Genomic DNA, 19,960 nt, shown 5'->3' on the forward strand with positions numbered 1-19,960 from the left:
TGAATATGGTTGTTTCTATCTTATTCCTCATGCTTTGTGACATCGGTATCGAGAGGATGCACACCCCATCCCCAAATGCTTCCTAAGATTAGATATTAGGAAAAAAATGTTAATGGAAAGGGTTGCGGGCATTGGAACAGGCCACCCAAGTAAGTGGTAGAGTCACCATCACTGAAGATGTTTAAAAGACACATAGATGAGGTTCTTAGGGACATGGTTTAGTGCCAGTGTTGGGTTAATGGTTTAACTCTGTGATCTTGAGGGTCTGTTCCAACCAAAATGATTCTACGATGCCAAGTAGGAAAATTTGCTGAGTTTGGTCTCCTTGCAGCTCTATGAGTTTTCTCTCCATGCAGTTCTATAGACAAAAAGTGAGTGTTCCCAGGATGAAAAACTGTTCCCAGCAAATCTGGCCCATTCCCAGGTCCTCCCCCATTCTCCAACCTCCGCCTCGTGGTCCCTGCCAAAAGGTGAAGAGCAGGGAGGCAAGAGCAATGGATACCAAGGCAAGAGGCTGCCTTTCTCCCAGAAAAAGTCAAAATTAAATGACAATAATAAAAATAACATCCCAGCTGAGCAGGCTGCTCTTCCCGCTCTGCAGTTTACCTCTCGTTCTGGTAGACGTCCACGCTGCTGTTCAGCTCCTCCAGCTCCTCCTTCAGCAGCTGCAGGTTGGAGTTCACGTAGCTCAGCTCCAGGGCGACCGTCTCTTTGACCTTGTGGTTACTGGTGGCCCTGCAAGACAACACGATAAGGATCAAACCTCCCTCCATTTCATCAATGACTTTATTTATCAACTCTTGGCTGCACTGATAAATAGGAATGAAGTTATCCAGTGGTACAGTAACATGTGCATCCATCCAAATGCTCCTGGAGAACTGAGTCTCTTGCTCTGCACACGATCATAGAATCATTGAATGGTTTTGGTTGGAAGAGACCTTCAAATGTCCCCCAGTGCCACCCCTGCCATGAGCAGGGACATATTCACCCCGATCAGGTTCCTCAGAGCCCCGTCCAGCCTGGCCTGGGATGTCTCCAGGGATGGTTCATCCACCACCTCTTTGGTCAACCTAGGCCAGGCTCTTACCACCCTCATCATAAAAAGTGTCTTCCTTATATCTAGTTTGAATGTCCCCTCTTTGAGTTTAAAACCATCACTCCTTGATGGTGATGGTTTCATCTTCCTATTGGTGGCTGATGATTGATCGTTCAATCACCTCCTATTGAACATGCCCTGCTAAAAGGTCTGTCCCCATCTTTCTTATCAGCCCCTTTTAAGTATTTAAAGAGCACAATAGGGTCTCCCCGGAGCCTTTTCTTCTCCAGGCTGAACACCCCGAAATCTCTCAGCCTTTTGAGATCAGGGAAACCAGATCAATCAGACCCCTGTGCCACGGAGGCTGAGGCCAGGCAAAACTCATTAGTGTTGCACCCTGCTCTGGTCAATCTGCTTTTTCTACCCGGGAGCAACTTTCCCCTTGCCCATCCATCCTCCCACCTCCAGTGCAGCTTCAGATTTTGCTACAAGCACACACACACTAAAATAAAAAGTGCTTTATGATTGGGTTTGAGGAGGAAAAAAACCCCATTTCTTGGGGTGCAAACAACCATTCTGCTCACTCATTAGCAGAGCCAGACCCTGCCCTCCCTTCTCCACTCCTGCACGTCAGGAGATGTAAACACCATGGATTGATTTCAGCTGCCTGCTCCCAGAAACACGAGCTCCCAGGCTGATTATAACCCTCTTATCTGCTCCGAAGGAAAGCGGGCAGAGATAACCCAGAGCTGACAGCGTTGGCTGGAAGGGGTTCTGGCTGCTTGCACTAAATCACGTCGCGTTCCAGGAAAAACAGCACGTGCATGAGCTCTGCTCGGTGCTTTTCCCCAGCTTTTGCAGAGCATTTTGCCTTTGTCTTTTGTGTTTTCTTTCTTTCTTTGTGAGCAGCATCCTCCAAAGGCTTTGCCAGGACCTGGCTCAGGGTGGTAGAAAGAGTTCTTCTGTTTTTCTTTTAATATGCTGGTCCTTGAATATCTCACAGAATCACAGAATGTCAGGGGTTGGAAGGGACCTGGAAAGCTCATCCAGTGCAATCCCCCCATGGAGCAGGAACACCCAGCTGAGGTTCCACAGGAAGGGGTCCAGGCGGGTTTGAATGTCTGCAGAGAAGGAGACTCCACAACCTCCCTGGGCAGCCTGGGCCAGGCTCTGCCACCCTCACCATGAAGAAGTTTCTTCTCAAATTTAAGTGGAACCTTTTGTGTTCCAGTTTGAACCCATTACTCCTTGTCCTACCATTTTTTGTCAGCAAGAAGAGCCTGGCTCCATCCTCCTGACACTCACCCTTTATAGATCTGTAAACATGAATGAGGTCACCCCTCAGTGTCCTCTTGTCCAGCTCCAGAGCCCCAGCTCCCTCAGCCTTTCCTCATAAGGGAGATGCTCCACTCCCTTCAGCATCTTCATTGTCCTTCATTGCCTGTCTCCTCCTCTCACTCCCCTTTGCTGGGATTGCCCAAAACCAATCAATTTCTTTTTAATTTTAAACAAAGCAGAACCACAGCCGCTTCCACCTAAACATCATTTGGCATTTCCGTTATTCCCCATATGGTATCAGCACAGTAACCACTCTTTTTCCCCTATAAACCAGTATTTAATTGCTATTTTAGTCCTTTACACATCACAACATTTCCAGGACACAGGTGCATCGCTGCTGTCACCACAATTTTCCTCCAATAAAAATTAAAGGGAGTTTCCCCTCCTTGCTCCCAGCTGGCAACAATATTTATGTATATATTTTAAATTTCTTAAGTTATTAATAGTGGATATGTACTGATTTTCAACCCAGCAACACCAGGCTAAGTTTGCACACACACACGATGTATTTCTGACTGGTCCTTTCACCTCTGCTCTGCACCAAAAAGTACTTCATCACCTCACAAAGCCCAAATTTGCTCTGCAGGGTTTTGCACACACGTGCAAGTTTTTCCAGGTCTTGTCACCGGGTTAAGGTTTCAAAGCCCAGTGTCACTTTAGGGCACTCCAAGTGCCACACGTGTCATTTAAGAGCACAGGACCACTTAGCAAGTTAATTTAGGGGAGAACCCATCTTTTCCACCACCAAACCCAAGCGCTTTGTGCTCCCTGTCCAGGGCGGGAGCTGATTTATGAGAACCCAGAGCCTACGTGTCTCCATCAACCTCCTGGGTGAAGTTATCAGCTGTTTGCTTCACTAACACCAAAGACTTCTAATTATTTTTCATTTTTTAAATTTCTTTTCAAGAAACTGCTTTATTTGCGACACCTTTATCTCCCTGATTGCTTCGCTCAGCCCCAGTATTTGAACAAGAACGGAAAAGGTTTCTGCCGCCTCTGCTCAATTATTTATCCGGCAAACAAACCCTCTTAACGCCCCTGAGCAAACACCACGTGCATTATTTTTCCAGCACACCACTCATGGTAACCTCTCCAGGAAAGGCGACCGATACGCTAAACAGAACAGTTCAGATTATTTTTTAAAGCATTTAGAGGTCTTTTTTATTATCTTTATTTTTTTTTTTGAGGCAAAGAAACCAGCGTTTTCAGCTGCAAACTCTGCCCCAGGCTGGGCAACCCATAGCGTTTTTTCCCGTTTGCATTTAGCATTAGCACATAGAGATGCAAAATAAATTTCAAGTCTATAATTTTTAAGAAATAAACTTTAGACTTAGAACATAATCCTCCCCCCAGCCTTAAATTTCAGGCAAAAGCTTGTTTGTTTGGGGTTTGTTTTCCCCTCCAAGATTTCCTGTGTTTCATAAGCTCTGAGCACTGTAGCACCCAGAAACCCACATTAAATAATAAAGAAATAGAACAAAACAAAATAGAGCAAAACAAACAGAACAAAATAGAACAAAACAAACAAAATAAAATAGAACAAAACAAAACACATTAAGAAATTTTAACAAGTCCTCAGCTGGAAAGTGAACTTGTGGAAGGGAGGAAAAGTGGCTGCTACGAAAAGACATTCAAACTGCTGATCCAGCAAAATAAAAACAAGAAAAAAAAAAGAGCCTCATCAGTGCATTTCCCTGGCTGAGTAATTAAGATGTGTTTTGCATCGCATTTTTCGCTCACTCCCCTACACGTGGCTCCGATTCCCGTTGTTTGCACCAAAACCGCGGACGGGCGCGTTTCTGCTGAGCCAGCGGATTTCCCATGTATTTCTTTTATAATAAAGGGGAGTCGTGTGGAGCAGCACACGTTGGGATTTCATGGCCTCTTTTTTTAATTAGATGAGGTTGAGGTGTGGGGGCTGTAACCTCAACTCCCCCGGGAAGCCTCGCTGCCATTAAAATACCATTTCTTTTATACTTTAGTGGAGCAACTATTACTCCCTTCTTCCAGGTGCATGCAGCGCTGACATTAAATGATTAAGTTCAGAATTGAAAAGCCAATCTGATTTTATTGAAGGGAAAAAAAACACCCAATCCAATTGGAAAAATATGCAAAAAAAAAAGCTATTTTAGGGTAGTCATGCTCCAATATCACAGAATCACAGAATGTCAGGGGTTGGAAGGGACCTGGAAAGCTCATCCAGTGCAATCCCCCCGGAGCAGGAACACCCAGCTGAGGTTCCACAGGAAGGTGTCCAGGCGGGTTTGAATGTCTGCAGAGAAGGAGACTCCACAACCTCCCTGGGCAGCCTGGGCCAGGCTCTGCCACCCTCACCATGAAGAAGTTTCTTCTCATCTTTCAATGGAACCTCTTGTGTTCCAGTTTGGACCCATTGCCCCTTGTCCTGTCACTGGTTGTCACCAAGAAGAGCCTGGCTCCATCCTCCTGACACTCCCCCTTTCCATATTGATCCCCATGAATGAGGTCACCCCTCAGTGTCCTCTTGTCCAGCTCCAGAGCCCCAGCTCCCTCAGCCTTTCCTCACACGGGAGATGCTCCACTCCCTTCAGCATCTTGGTGGCTGCGCTGGACTCTCTCCAGCAGTTCCCTGTCCTTCTGGAACTGAGGGGCAATATCCAACACAAACTTGAAGACACACGCAAAAGCTACAAAAAAAGGTCATTCTCAGCTTAAAAAAAACTTAAAATAGCTGCAAAAGTAATGAAATTGCATCACATCGGCTCTACAGAGAAAGGCATTAATTCCCTGGATTTACTTGTGTTGGACCAGCTGCAATCTGAAAACCACGCAAAGGTACCAAATTTTGCACCATCCCATAAACGTATCATTCCAACAGCGTGAAAAGCCCATCCGCAAAGTTATACCTGAATTTTCAGATTCTGGTGGAACCACTGGGATGGAGATTTTTGGAACTAAAGCTGGATTTGACCCACTTGCATGGGGTATCAGGCAGGAGGTGCTGCAGTCCGAGCTCAATCCCAGCTCAACTTTTATTCCCATTATTACATGTGCTCAAACCCTGCTTTGCCCCAGGCTCCCAGGACATTAAAATGATAATTTTCTGTTAAAATGCATAGCATCAGCATTCCACCGAATGGAGGGCTGGCATTTCTAGGATGAATACTGCAAAGTCAAGGGAAAACAGAGTAAATCCCCACCATAGCCATAGGAGTGCCAACACCAGTTGCCTCGTAGACATCAAGACCGTATTTCCACTGAATCCCTAGACCTGAGGGATGCTCAAGGGACCACAACTCACCTGAAGAGGTTTTCTGCCCCCGCTCGCATCCTCATCTCCTTGTTGATCTGCTGGTTAATCCGTGCCCGGCGATGCTGCAATTTGCTGCGCTGGGTCTGGGCAAAGGGGTCGCAGCCCTGCTGAGAGAGAGGGAAAAGGTCTCACCAAAACAAAACCAAAAAGACCTACAATTTTGGGAGTAAAAATGGCACTTTCCGAGCCTGACGTTGCACTTGGAAGAATGTTTTGTTATCTAATACTGCCTGTTGCTTACAGCAATTTATTTTCTAAGCTATTGAGGTGCTGGAGCGAGTTGATGGAAGGGAACGGAGCTGGTGAGGGGCTGGAGCACAAGTGTGATGGGAGCGGTTGAGGGACCTGGGGGGCTCAGCTGGAGAACAGGAGCTGAGGGGAGACCTTCTGATCTCTGAACTGCCTGAAAGTAGGTTGTAGTCAGAGAGTGGTTTGTCTCTTTTCCCAAGTAACGAGTGATAGAATGAGGGGAAATGGCCTCAAGTTGCACCAAGGGAGGCTGAGGTTGGATCTTGGGAACAATTTCTTCCCCAAAGGGCTGTCAGGCATTGGAACAGGTTGCCCAGGGTAGTGCTGGAGTCACCGTCCCTTGAAGTGTTTAAAAGATGTGGAGATGATGTTCTCAGGGGCATAGTTTAGTGTCAGTGTTGGGGTAACAGTTGGACTCCGTGATCTTGAAGGTCTCTTCCAGCCAAAATGACTCTCTGATTCTATTCTATGCAGAAAACGTTTCACAAATGCCACCGTGAACGGAAACCAAGCATCTCTTTCCCAGCGTCTCACCATCCGGATGCAAGACAAGACTCAATACAACCCCTGAGCTCAGGAACAGATGTGATTTTGTGTCTATAAGTGTTCCCGTCTCCTGCCGGCTGTAGGGGATGAGGCACGGGCAGCAAGTCAATAGTTCATGGGGGTGGAGAAACGAGCTGCACAAAGCAATAAATTAATTCCATCCCTGCCTCCTTCCTCGGCTTCGGCTGGGATTTTCCGCAGACAGGGAAATCAGGTTTAATCTCTGACTTCAGGAAACACAGACAGTAATATCCCTCTGTCTTGCGGGTTATTATGGGATGCCTCCGGCACAGAGGTTGCCACGAGGAGGGTCTCTGAATCTGGGGTCACAAAAGCTCTACCCAAGCAGAGATGATTTTTGTTGTGCGAGGAGCAGTTCAGACAGACAAAATGGGGCCCTACAAGCCCCCTGAATAATAATAATTTTCAAAAAATGTGTTCGGGAGGGCACAAGACCAGGCAGTTTAAGAGACGGAGACCTCTCAGCCTGCTTTTCATACACCAGCACAAAGTATGTGCAGATGCCTCCAAGAACATATTAAGATCCACTGTAGCACTGAAAGGAATTCCTCAAAGCCACTATTTTGCCCTTTTGCTTCCCTCAAAAAAAAATCCATTTGCTACATCTTGCCTTGGTCCCCATTGCTTTCCCCCCATCACTGTTGGTGGACCCCTTGACTCCACATCCAAAAGTTGTTTTGCCACTCTAGAGACTCAATAGAGCTCAAACAGTGTGCACCTTATCCAAAACACTTTCTCAGCTCTTTTCTTCCATGTAGAGAAGATCTTGATGGGCTTCACTAGGCCTCACCTCATCCTCCAGGATGGGTCACAACAGTCTCAAACCCAACAAGCCAAGGCAACCCTTGGTTACCTCTCCAGAAGAGACCATAGGTCCTGCTGGTATCCTGGGAAAACTTATACCAAATTATTTGATTATTTTTTTTTTCCTGGGCCAGTAGGAAAGGAAAAAAAATATTTGCTCAAAAAAGAGTATGAGAGCAGCTTTGATTAGTAAGCAGGGAATAGGAAATTTTGTGTTTTCATGGACTTCAGCTTTCTGAAAATTAATTTCTTGTATTCAAAGTTCACTCAGTGGTGCCGTCTTTGAAAAGGGTCCTGGATTAACATCAGCATTTGTATCTAAGTGAAAGATTTGAGTTCCTAATTGGTACATTGGAGACCACAGAATCAGAGTCACTCCATCTGGTCCATAAATCTGCAGGCTTAATGCTATACAATAATCTACAAATTTGTTGAAATTTCTGAAGGAATAAGCCAGAAGCAGGAGGTCACGATTATTCTGGAAAAGCACTTAAGTGGGACATTAAGGAAAACATCCCAACAGCTGCACAAATCTGGAGTGAGGAGCAAATACAGGAAAGGCTGATCCAGAAATGCCACTTTTTGATTTGTTGTGGGGAACCCACTCACCTTGTACACATCACTGGCTCCCCATGGGGAAAAAATATGCAGAAATTGGAAGAAAAAGGAAAAGTATGAGTAATCCCACACCATGGAGACCAACATGATGGTTTTTCTCCAGCAAGAAGGAGCTGGGTCATTTCTGAGCACAAACAAAGGAGACGGCACCAAATTCTTGCCCAGAAAGTAGCTGCTCATGCAGATGTAGTCCAAGATATTGCACAAGTTATTTCTTTTATTAATTAAAGGCTGATTACAAACATTGCGTTTCTTCATACAGTACAAGGCATTAACCTGTATACGGAAATCAAAGCTTAAGGTGGGGGAAAGAAGCTGTGAAGGTGGTGCTAATTAAAATTTCAACAGCCCCTCAGGTTTACTGATGAGAGCTGTGTGCACTTGTCAGCTCCAGAGGCGCACAAGCCAAATACATATGCAAATATATCCAAATAAACGTGAAAATATATCCAAATACATGCAAATGAGCAGGATCCAAACCCCCTCTCTCTGCCTCTAGAATCATAAAAATCTACCCAAAACTCAACAGCCCTGGTAGCAACAGTTGGAGGCGGAAAGCAGCAGTTCTTCCTACAGGAGCTTTCATCACAGAATCACAGAATGGACTGGGTTGGAAAAGACCTCAGAGATCATCAAGTCCAACCTTTGGTCCAACTCCAGCCCATTGACCAGATCATGGCACTAAGTGCCATGGCCGATCTCAGTTTAAAAACCTCCAGGGCCGGTGAGTCCAGCACCTCCCTGGGCAGCCATTCCAATGCTGACCACTCTCTCTGCACAGAATTGCTTTCTGATCTCCAGCCTTAATTTCCCCTGGCAGAGTTTAAGCCCATGCCCCCTTGTCCTATTGCTAACCGCAATCACCTTTGAGACCTCTCCACTTTTTGCGAAAGGTTGCTTGAAAGCAGTCAGAAGATTTTTAGATTATTTTAGAGGGAAGAGCAAAGACTACCTGAATAAATAAGCCAGAGGAACTGCAGATGAGAGATGATGGAAGAGGCACAAATGGAAGGACTGTCCAAAATCACAGAGAAGGCCAATGAATCACAGGATGGCTGGGGTCAGAAGGGACCTCTGGAGATCATCCAGTCCAACCCACCTGCTAAAGCAGGTTCGCCAGAGCAGATCACACAGGAATGTGTCCAGGTGGGTTTGAATGTCTCTAGAGAAGGAGACTTCACAACCTCTCTGGGCAGCCTGGTCCAGGCTCTGGCACCTCAAAGGAAAGAAGTTTCTCCTCATGTTCAGATGGAACCTCCTGTGTTTCAGTCTGTGCCCGCTGTCCCTCACCCTATCATTGGGCACCACTGAAAGGAGTCTGGTCCATCCTCTTGACACCCACCCTGGAGATATTTATAAACATTTGAGATCCCCTCTCAGCTTCACTTCTCCAGCTTAACAGCCCAAGTTCTCTCAGTCTCAGACAAGAAGTGAGATGCAGAGTGTTATGAGCAGACTCCAGGATGGTTTTACAAGATACTAAAATTCAGCGTTAAAACCTCTCTGCTGCAAAAGCAATTAAGGGGTTTAACTAATTGACTTGGCAGCTCCCCACTTCTCCCATGCCCAGCTCAAGACAACACCAAGAGGCCAAATTCAAGTCACCACAGTGTCAAAGCTACTGAACAAGACCCCTCTCAAACACGCAAAAGAACAGCACTGGAAATTGTTGATCACTTTGTGCTTCTACAAGGCCATGAAGGAGCTGCCCTCCCGCAATGTTTGCAAGCCCTGAAGCAGCTGGGGACCAAATGCACCCCAACAACATCCAGGACATCGTGGCACTTGGATTTTCCTAGACTTTCCCCTCCAAGAGACACTAAACCATTTGTAGATCTGCAGTGTTTGGGTATTTTTCCCCCCCATCTGAATACTGGGTGTCTTCTCAATCAGATTTAATGACAGTTATCAATTCCCATCCTGGTTCCTAAGTCAACAGCAAAAAGGTACCGAAAAGTCAAGTACTGGAGTACCTGATGTAATACCAAAGCCTTCTGAGGGTGTCAAGTCAGGATCTTGAGACTTGTTGCCCCTTTAGGGACTTCATGTGACCTCCCCACACCTCACTTTCCTCCTCACCTTTTATGATGTTGGGTAATTACAGTAAGTCATGGGACTGCAGCACATCTAGCCTCAAGAAGATCTGGTGTCGGTCCCAAAGCATGGACCAGTAGAAGCATTATGCCAAGGCCACCATGGAGAACCAGTAAATCTAGTCTGCAGCTGCTCCTGGGGTTAAATATCGTTATTTCTGCAACACAAGTATTGGAGCAAGAAAGAAATTCAGCTCCAGCATAAGATGATAAGTCCAGGTTAACTTACATAGGAAAGGAAGCACCATCACAAGCAAAATTGGTCATACTTCAATAAAAAGGTAGACAGTTCAGCCATTGGAACAGACTGCCCAGGGAAGTGGTTGAATCACCATCCCTGTTAAAAACAACACATAGACAAAGCTCTTAGGGACATTGTTCAGTGCTAGAGTTAGGTTAGGTTATGGTTGGGCTCAATGATCTTGAGGGTCTTTTCCAACCAAAATGATTCTATAATAGGTGAGATAGAGGGTCAAGAGGAGCGGATGCCCACCCTCTAACACCTTGCATTCAAAGAAACCAAATGCTTTGCCTGCGCCCATACTCTCCAAGACCCAACCAAAAGCTAAAAACTACAGCACCGAGTTTCTAAAGTGAGCAGCAATGGATTTAAAAATGCCTTACATAAGGGAGAACATAAGGGAAAAATACCCCACTGTTAAGCGAGGAAAATCCCTTTTATAACCTAATTCTTGTTTGTACAAGCTCTTGAGGTCAACCCTTTCAGGTCAGGAGAAAGATGTGTTATTTCAACCAGCCTCTTGGGCTCTGGGGTGCACCTAGGGACATCAAGAGAAGAATAAAGCTGGGTGCTTAAGAAGTGGCCAGGTTGAACCTGAGATTTCTTAGTCTTCCCAGTTTAAAGCTTCTGCTCTTCGAGTAAGAGTCCGTAAGTCATGTAGCAGCCAAGTGACAGCACACAGAGGACAACGTGTGTTAAGAAAGTCATGAAAACAAATGAGGTGTGGGTCATTAAGTTATACGAGTTGTGGCCGGCTCTGAAGTTTATTGCCTCTGACAAAGCAGGATTAGAGCCAGTATTATTGTAGCAAGGCTGTTTTATGCTCAGAAGACATCTGCCAAATAACATTGCATTCAACCCTCAGCATGGAAAGATGACAGCGTTACAGAAAGGACCTGGCCAATGCCACCATGTAAGGAAGGGAAGAGGCCAGAAGACCTTTCCCAGAGGTGGCCAAGACAAACAGATCCTCTTTGAGGGATGTCAAGGTTTCTGCCAACTCAAACCCTATCTTTGCAGGGAATATACACAATGATGTAATGGTGTCTTTAACTCCCTGACACCTCTTCCAGTTCAAGAACAACCATCTGGGGTGTTAAATAGGGCAATTACGTGGTTAGATTTCCTTCTGCAAGCAAGGCCTTAGGGAATGTTTGTGTAGACATGATCACCACATGTACTTTGCACTTCACTTCTCCAGGAGATGAAGCCTGGATATGTCTTGTGTGACACACCTAGAGCATTATTTGTGACCCTGGTGACAAAACAAGGCCACCACCTCCCAGCTTTCCCAGCACTAATGACACACAAACTTAATCACCTGGAGGAAGAGGGAGATGCCAGCAAGTCCAAAGGGCAAAGCCACACACAAAGGGACTAATTTCTGCTAGAAGAACAGAAGCTCAGTTGCTTCCAGCAAAATAAAATAAAATAAAATAAAAACTTATGCATATGAAGTCATCAAAGGATGACTGTGAGCTGTTAGAATGTGTAGCTGTAATTTTAGTTATCGCCCCAATGGATATTGCAGTAAAAGGTCCCAGCTACCTACAGAGCTGGGTTGGATTACAGGACATGATCCACAGCCCATCTGCTGAAGCATGGACCGAGCTGTGCCATCTCCAAGTCCAGCTTTAGCCATAAAATAGTCACTACCAGGATTATTGCCAATTAGAGCAGCTAGAGAACGCCCACAGAATAGCAGGAGAAACTAAAGCAGCTTAATTTGAATGTAGACTGGAGATTTCCATAATGTGGCAATGGTGAGACAAATGGAAACCTGGTGCTGACCTGAGCTCTACAATCAGTGCCACCAACAAGCAGGCAACCTTCACATGCCTAAGGACAGGGAAGTTCAAGGAGAAAGCTGCAAGCACAGCAGGACACCAGCCCGCCCTGTATCGCTGTCATGTGGTTATACAGATATATAGAGACACTTGGTGTCAGGCAGTGCAATAGATAAGGGATGAGTTGCCACTCCTGGGACGTCAGGCGTCTTCAGCCACAAATTTGTCTTTTTTTTTTTTTTTCAATGAGGGAATCACCTGGTTTGATGGAAATAAAATAATCTGCCCTAAGATATGTCATTAATGTCACTGGTAGCAGCACATCTACATTGTCTTCATCTGCATTTCTTCACTGTCGGGCATTGGAACAGGTTGCCCAGGGCAGTGGTGGAGTCACCATCCCTGGAGGGTTTCAAAAGACGCAGAGATAAGGTTCTCAGAGACATGGGTTAGTGCCAGTGTTGGGTTAATGGTTGGACTCAATGATCTTGAGGGTCTCTTCCAACCAAAATGATTCTATGATTGTCATGCTGGTACCTCTTGTAGGACAACACAGGTGCTTATCTGCTCTCACAACACAGAACATGTTTGATAGGGGACAACCAGAGTTCAGGCATGTTGCTGAAGGACAAGGAGCAGGATTAGGCCCATCTCACCTTCCACTTCTGAGACTAACTCAGGAGATGGTGGATACCACAAATATGTTAAGCATAGCCCAGCTGCATTTAGTAAAGGGACCAACAACGCTCATCTGCTACATCGCCTGAAGCCATAACTGTCTTCATTGTTTCCATTACCCCAGACTGCTGCATATGTTCTTTAAAGCCTTAAGGGAATCAAAAGGCAACAAGACCATTGCTATTAAACCCTTCCCCAGAGGAGGAAGAATCACAGAATGGTCGGGGTTGGAAGGCACCTCTGGAGATCATTCAGTCCAACCCACCTGCTAAAGCAGGTTCACCAGAGCAGATCGCACAGGAAGGTGTCCAGGTGGGTTTGAATGTTTCTAGAGAAGGAGACTCCACAACCTCTCTAGGCAGCCTGGTCCAGGGCTCTGACACCTCAAAGAAAAGAAGTTTCTCCTCATGTTCAGATGGAACCTCCTGTGCTTCAGTCTGTGCCCATTGCCCCTCAGCCTATTGTTGGGCACCACTGAAAAAAGGACATGGTTCAACTCTTCTGTTGGATAACTTGTTGGGTTTTCAATCATTTGACATCTCCAGTGCTGCCTTGTTCCCTCCTCACACCAGCCAGCTCCTGAGGCTGGTTGCTCAGAGCATAAATACACCCCTCAGACAAAATGGCAGGAGTTCTCTTGGAGCCTGGTTCCCCATGACTCAGCTCCACCTCATCTCCTCCTATCCCAGCAGTTCCCACAAAAGCCAACACAGATGCTCCTTCTACACACACAGAAAGAGAACTGGCAGTCATAATAAAATAAATAAATCCTTTGGAGCCAAAGGCAAAGCCAAGCAAAGCTACAAGACTGGCCTGAGATATCTCAGTTTGACACCTGATAGACATGAAGGCCACACTTCAGATAGAGCCACAGCAACCTTTGGACATCATAGAATAGTTTGGGTTGGAAGGGACATTAGAGATAATTTGTTCCAGCCCTCCTGCTATGGGAAAGGACACCTTCCACTATACCAGGTTTCTCAAAGCCCCATCCAACCTGGCCTTGAACTCTTCCAGGGATGGGACATCCACAACTTCTCTGGGAAACCAGTTCCCATGTTTTATCACCCTTATGAAGAAGAATTTCTTCCTTGTATCTAATCTAAATCTCCCCTCTTTCAGTTCAAGGCCATGACCCCTTGTCCTAGCACTACATGCCCTTGTAAAAAGTCCCTCTCCAGCTTTCTTGTAGGTCCTTTTAGGTATGTCACGAGTCATTCCATCTGACAACTGTCCTCTTATCCAGAGGGGACATTCCTTTATGTAGAAGTGAGATTCGAGGTCAATGCCAAATCCATGCCAGTGCTGGATATGGTTTGTTGCTAACCCTAAAGGCCTGTAGTCTTCAGAGCTGTCTGCAAAGTGGCTGCTGGGTGGTGAGCTCCTACAGCACTCCACGTTAGTGACCAACCAACCTTTCCAGCGCTACTAGTCTGCACTCACAATGCAATTAAAGAAAACAGCACATGAAGGAACACAAAGTGCTACAGCACAAGCTCAACATGACCCAGCAATATGTACTTGCGGCCCAGAAACCCAACTGTATCCTGGGCTGCATCAAAAGAAGTGTGACCAGCAGGGCAACAGAGGTGATTCCACTCTTGCAAGACCCCATCTGGTGTATTGTGTTCATCTCTGGTGTCCCCAACATAAGGAGGACATGGATCTGTTGGAATGAGTCCAGAGGAGGCCATGAAGATGACCAGGGACCCGGAGCACCTTTGGTATGAAACCAGGCTGAGAGGTCTGGGGTGGTTCATCCTGGAGAAGACTCCAAGGACACCTCATAGCAGGCTTCCAGTACCTAAGGGAACCTACAAGAAAGCTGGAGAAGGACTTTTCACAAGGGCATATGGTGAAAAGACAAAGGTTAATGGCTTTAAACTGAAAGAAGGTGGATTTAGATGAGATACAAAGAAGAAATTCTTCCTCATGAGGGTGGTGACACATTGGAACAGGCTGCTCTGAGAAGCTGAGGATGTCCCATCCCTGGAAGTGTTCAATGCCAGGTTGGACAGAGCTCTGAGCAACCTGGACTAGCACAAGATGGCCTGGCTCATGGCAGAGGGGCTGGAATTAGATGATCTCTAAGGTCCCTTCCAACCCAAACCATTCTACGGTTCTACAGAATCCTATAGTTTGTACCCTGGGAACCTTCAACCCCAGCAGGGGTGGTGAACGAAGAGCCAAAGATCAGTGCTTGAGAGGGTCAAGCACCAACCACCAAGTGTAATTCAGGTAGAGGTGGGTAAGTCCAGGTCTGACAGTGTTCTAGAAGAGACTGGACAACGTCCTCAGACACATGGTGTGAACTGTGGGGTTGTCACATGCAGGGACAAGAGCTGGACTCGATGATCCTTGTGGGTCCCTTCCAACTCAAGACATTTTATGGTAACTCCATGAAAGCCGGTCAAGTCCAAGCTGCATTTGCTTTCTACTAATTCACCCAGCTTGCATCAAGCCACACTCCATTTGTTCTGTCATAAAAGCCAGAGCAAAATACCAGCAAAAAGGCAAGGAATCGCCAAAACTGAAACAATTTCTACAGCTCTACGAAGCACTGACACACAAGCTACCACTGTCATTAACAGAGAAACCCTTGATCTATGAGCCCAACCCTGTGTGTGGAGCACACCGTTCCTAGGCACAACCTCAGCCCTGCGGGTTTTACTCAGTAAATGCTTACAGCACCTCCCAATTGAAAAAATAAAATAATAAAATAGGCAGGTCCTGATTTTCATCCCCTCTCAGGAGCAATAATATTTCCTAATGGAGTTTTATCCCCAAAAACGGGTGTTTCCAAGTGCACAGATTATCCAGCAGCCGGAAAACTTGCTGTAGAAACAGCGTAAACGGATCATCAAGCTCTCAGAACCTGTTCTATTTCCAGAACCACACTGGTCTAAAAGCTATTTTGGAGCCAGATCTGTCAATTTGGATTATTATTCCTGTTTGCAACCCATGATTTCTCATATGAGGCCAGCACAGGACAAGTGGTCAAGTGACCCTGGTTTAGCCACATTAGCCCATGGGACAGAGAGCAAAACAAAAGGCAGAGAACCATTCCAAACACAAAAGCAAGCTTTAAAATACTCCTTTTTTCAAAGATTATTGAAATTTCCTTCTCTTCCTAGCCAAGGGCTTTTCAGAAAGTAATATGGGCTGTTACTACAATACAAACAGTAGGTCACAGCAAATATCTTTTTTCTCCCTGAACATCTATTGATATATAAAAGTCCCTATCATGAAACTAATCTCATGAGGCACTCCGTCTGCAAGCTGTTTTTCTGTGGGAGACATTACCAGCTAAAACCTCTAAAAGCTTTTATTGAGAATATGGTTACATCACACAGCCTTTTAACAAATGAGTGCAGGATTAAGGTTTTAAATTTCCCAACAAAGTGCCCTCACTCTCGGCTAATGCACTCAGCAAGAGGAAGGAAAAATAAAACGGGAAGAAAACATAATAAAAAAATGGGGGACTGGGGTTTTTAAACATCAAAACCTGCATCCAGAGCTTGAATTTTATGAGAGTGAAACTGCTCTGGGGAGCTGGGGGAGGTTCAGGGCATCATGAGAGCCGGGGCAGAGCGCCAGCAGGAAACAGATGTATTAAATCTTCAATGCTGATACATGAACCCTGACAAAAACATTAACAAAATAAATAAAGTAGATATATATAATATATATTTTTATATATATATATTCATACATATATATATATATATATATAAATCGCTGTCACAGCAGCGTTCAGGATCCCCTGCAAGGAAGCAAATGCAGTGGTCCCATCCACAGCCCTTGATACTCTCAGTGTGGAAAAACAAATAAGCAAACCCCAAACAAACCAACCAACACTGTAAAAAAAAAACCCAAACAAACAACCCCCCCCCAAAACATACAAAAAATAAACAAATAAACAACAAAAAAAAATGAACTGCAACAACAAAACTGCGACACACAACTGGAAGAGGCTATACTGATAGTTTCTCTTAAATAAAGAACTGATATAATTAATAGGAAATGGTTTAGGGTTTTTTTAATTAAAAAGGTAATCATGTTATGACAGATGTTGCTTATCCCCTGCCAGTTTTCCCCCCCTAAAGCTTCGCAATATTTTCCTGTGTTATTCTTTGCGCTACCGTCCGGCAGATGCGCAAACAGGGTGAACTGATCGCTTATACAAGGGAAATGGGCTGTCTATATGCAGAACTAATTGGAAAATAAAATAAAAGAAACACACAGAACTGCTGCTAATCTTCCCTCCCAAATGGCACCTGCTATTTAGACAAGGTCCTGGGCAAACTCCAACCTGGTTTAAGGTTGCAACCTCTTGAGCTGCAGCCAGCGAGGCCAGGCTCAAGTGACTCAAGATCAGATTGATCCTTGTTTAGCCAGGTTGCGATCTCAACGCTCGCACAGGAGTGTTTTTTTGCCAAAGGGCTGCAGAAACGCAGCTCTCTGCTGAAGAACAAGTTTTGAAAATTATACACTTGCAAGAAGAGATCAGATTACAGGGCAAATTCGCCGCAGGTTTATAAAGCCGGCTCCCAGAGGACAGACCTAACAAGAGACGTGCTTAAGCAGCCCTAAAAACATAACGTTTCCCCATCTTTTCTCGCAACAAGCGGTGCTTTTTAAAGCCTCCTCAACCCTCACAGCATATATTGACACCCAAGGGATGGCACGGAAAGCCGAGCAGCGGGGTCGGTGGCAGCCTGAGGACAATCCCCGTTGGTTTTACCTCGCTGTTACTAATTAAACAAGTGACGCCAGCGGAGCTATCGGCCCCATCTCGCACGCACAGCCGGGCTGCACCGACTCTCCTCGCGGGCAGGTCCCGAGGGAGACGTGTGGCAGCGATAAATGCTCTGCCCGGTACCTTCGATGGCGAGGGGAGGGACAGGCAGCGCTTGGCTGGACCATCTTCCTATGGGCAAGAAGGAGAAAAAGCCAAAATATAGGAGAATTTGGTTAAAAGGAGTCACTGGGAAGCTTGCAGATGGAGCCAGTAGAGGAAGAAGTGATAGAGGAATGGAGTTTAAGAGATGAGCGATGAGTTGTGTAGGGTTGCCTATGGATGGGTTGGATCAGATGACTTTTGAAGTTCCCTTCCAACTCAATTTATTCTATGATTCTGTGATGCTACTGACTCATTTCCACCCCACATCACACACCAAACCCTTCCCCATCCAGCCACCTGCCATCCCCAGCATGGTTTGATGGCCAGGATGGACTTGCACCCCCACCCATGGTGACCACCATTCCCACGAACCAGATCCCCAGCTCCACAGAGCGTCACTTGGGTGCTTGGCCGTCCCACCACCACCCATGGCACCCCACAGTTGTCCCTCACCTTCCGGGTGCTGCTGCTCTTCAGGGCTTGCAGGAGGACGAGGCCACTGTCCCCGTCCCCTTCCCCACCAGCGGATGGGGTCTCCTCCTCAGGGGACATCATCTCCAGGGGTGCAGCATCCACAGGTTGAGAGGGGTGGGCCCGCAGCTGGGGTGACTCTGACCCCCCCACGGGGTGATTCTGGGGTTCTGTGTCACCTCCTTGGGTTGCTCTGGTTCTCCTGGCCAAGCCCCACACCCTGGTAGCCCCCAAGGGGTTCAAAGCCCAGCCTTGTCCTGGGTGGGGGGGTTTAAACCCCCACTGGCCCCTGTGCTTTGATGCTGCAAACCCCCACACACCTCACATCTGGCTAGATGCAAACCCACAGCTGGTTACCCCCCTTGCAGAGATATCCCAAATCACGGGGTGGGGGGGACCTCCTACAGAGCTCCCCAAAATGGAGAGGGGGAGTCAAACCCCCACAGAGCTACCCTAGTTGCGGTGAAAAATGCCCCAAAACTCACTTGCAAGAACTACCCCAGATAAGGGGTCAAACACCCCCAAACCCACTCACCAAATGGGAAGGGGGGCAGTTTCCCTTTACAGAACTACCCCAAATAGGGGGGTGAAGTCAAACCCTCTCAAAACTCCCTTGCAAGAACCACCCAAAATGAGGGGGTAAACCCCCCAAAACCCCTTGCAAGAGCTACCCCAAATGGGAAGGGGGCAGAGTCCCCTTTACAGAGCTACCCCAAATAGGGGTGGGTCAAACTCCCCAAAACTCTCTTGCAGAGCAACCCTAGCCGGGATGGGACCCTCCCCCAAAACTCCCTTGCAAGAACTACCCCAAATGAGGGGGTAAACCCCCCCAAAGCCCCCTTGCAAGAGCTACCCCAGCCCCCCCAAACTCCTTCGCAGAGATGCCCCAACTAGAGGCAAAACCTCACAGCCCTGCAAACTTAGCCCCTAAACGGGGCAAATCCCACACCCCCGGGTGAATCAACCCCCGGGCCCCCCCAGGAGATGCTGCCCCCGCTCACCCCTCGGTGCCCCCGCCGGCCAAGAGCGATCGCGGCGCCGGCCCCGCCGCGGCGCGGGGCATAAGCAGGGCGGCAGGGCGGGGCGAAGAGCGGGTTCAACCAATAGAAGAGGGGGAGGGCGCGGATCGGCGGCGGCGCCGCCCAATGGGAGCGCGGGACAGGGAGAGGAGGGGGGGAGCGGAACGGAGCCGCTCCGGGAGGGGCGGGGCGGAGGGGCTGTCGCCCGTGGCAACGGTGGGAATTAGAACGCTGATGACGTCACGTGAGGGGCGGGGCTTCTCGCCGCTCCCAGTGCCACCGCTTCCCCCCCTCCACGTCTGGTTCCACATCTGGGTGCGCGCCCCTTCCACATCTGGACGACCCCACCTCCAACCAGGCGCCCTCCCACCGTCCCGACCACATCTGGGTGTCGTGTCCCCCCCCCATTCAGCCTCTATAATCCCCGCAACCCCCGGGCTTCACACCCTTCCCCCCCGCCCCCCTGCAACATCTGGGCTGTTGTGGTGGTGGGGGGTGCAATAAAGTATCACTCACCGCGCACCCCCCACTCAGCCAGCTCCAGCTGCCGTCTGCCCCACTTCTGCTCCCTTCTGTGTGGCCCCTTGGACACCCCCCGCCCCCATATAAACAAACAAACAAACAGCTGGACGGTGACACCGCAGCTCCCACAGCTGCCGGAGCAATTTTGTAACTCCGGGGACTTTCATTCCTTTGCTCTGCTATACCCGTCAGATGCTGCTGCTGTACAAAGCACAATATAATACAAAATTAAAGGAAAAAAGGAAAGGAAAGGGGAAATCCACTTTCCAGCCAGCAAATCCTACCCCACTTTTTCCTCTCTGGGCCACATTATTGAACCATGGAAGGGTTTTACTCTCAATC

At 47.3% G+C, this 19,960-nt stretch overlaps 1 protein-coding gene across 4 annotated transcripts in view; it reads right to left on the reverse strand.

Moving 5' to 3' along the window:
* Positions 1 to 18,889, reverse strand: part of RHPN1 (rhophilin Rho GTPase binding protein 1) — a 38,430-nt gene extending 19,541 nt beyond the window's left edge. Inside the window, exons 1-4 of one of the 4 annotated variants that reach the window (XM_071803741.1) lie at positions 18,060 to 18,889; positions 17,448 to 17,633; positions 5,655 to 5,770; positions 607 to 735 (exon numbers count right to left, since the gene is read on the reverse strand). In XM_071803741.1, coding sequence (XP_071659842.1) covers positions 607 to 735; positions 5,655 to 5,770; positions 17,448 to 17,633; positions 18,060 to 18,161 — 533 coding nt within the window. In that variant the 5' untranslated portion in view covers positions 18,162 to 18,889. Of the gene's footprint in view, positions 1 to 606; positions 736 to 5,654; positions 5,774 to 17,447; positions 17,634 to 18,059 lie in introns of all 4 variants that reach the window. The other 3 variants (XM_071803740.1, XM_065832481.2, XM_071803742.1) reach the window with 3 other exon arrangements.
* Positions 18,890 to 19,960: the final 1,071 nt, after the last annotated feature.

Source organism: Patagioenas fasciata, chromosome 2, assembly GCF_037038585.1.
Source record: "Patagioenas fasciata isolate bPatFas1 chromosome 2, bPatFas1.hap1, whole genome shotgun sequence".
NCBI classification, from domain to species: domain Eukaryota; kingdom Metazoa; phylum Chordata; class Aves; order Columbiformes; family Columbidae; genus Patagioenas; species Patagioenas fasciata.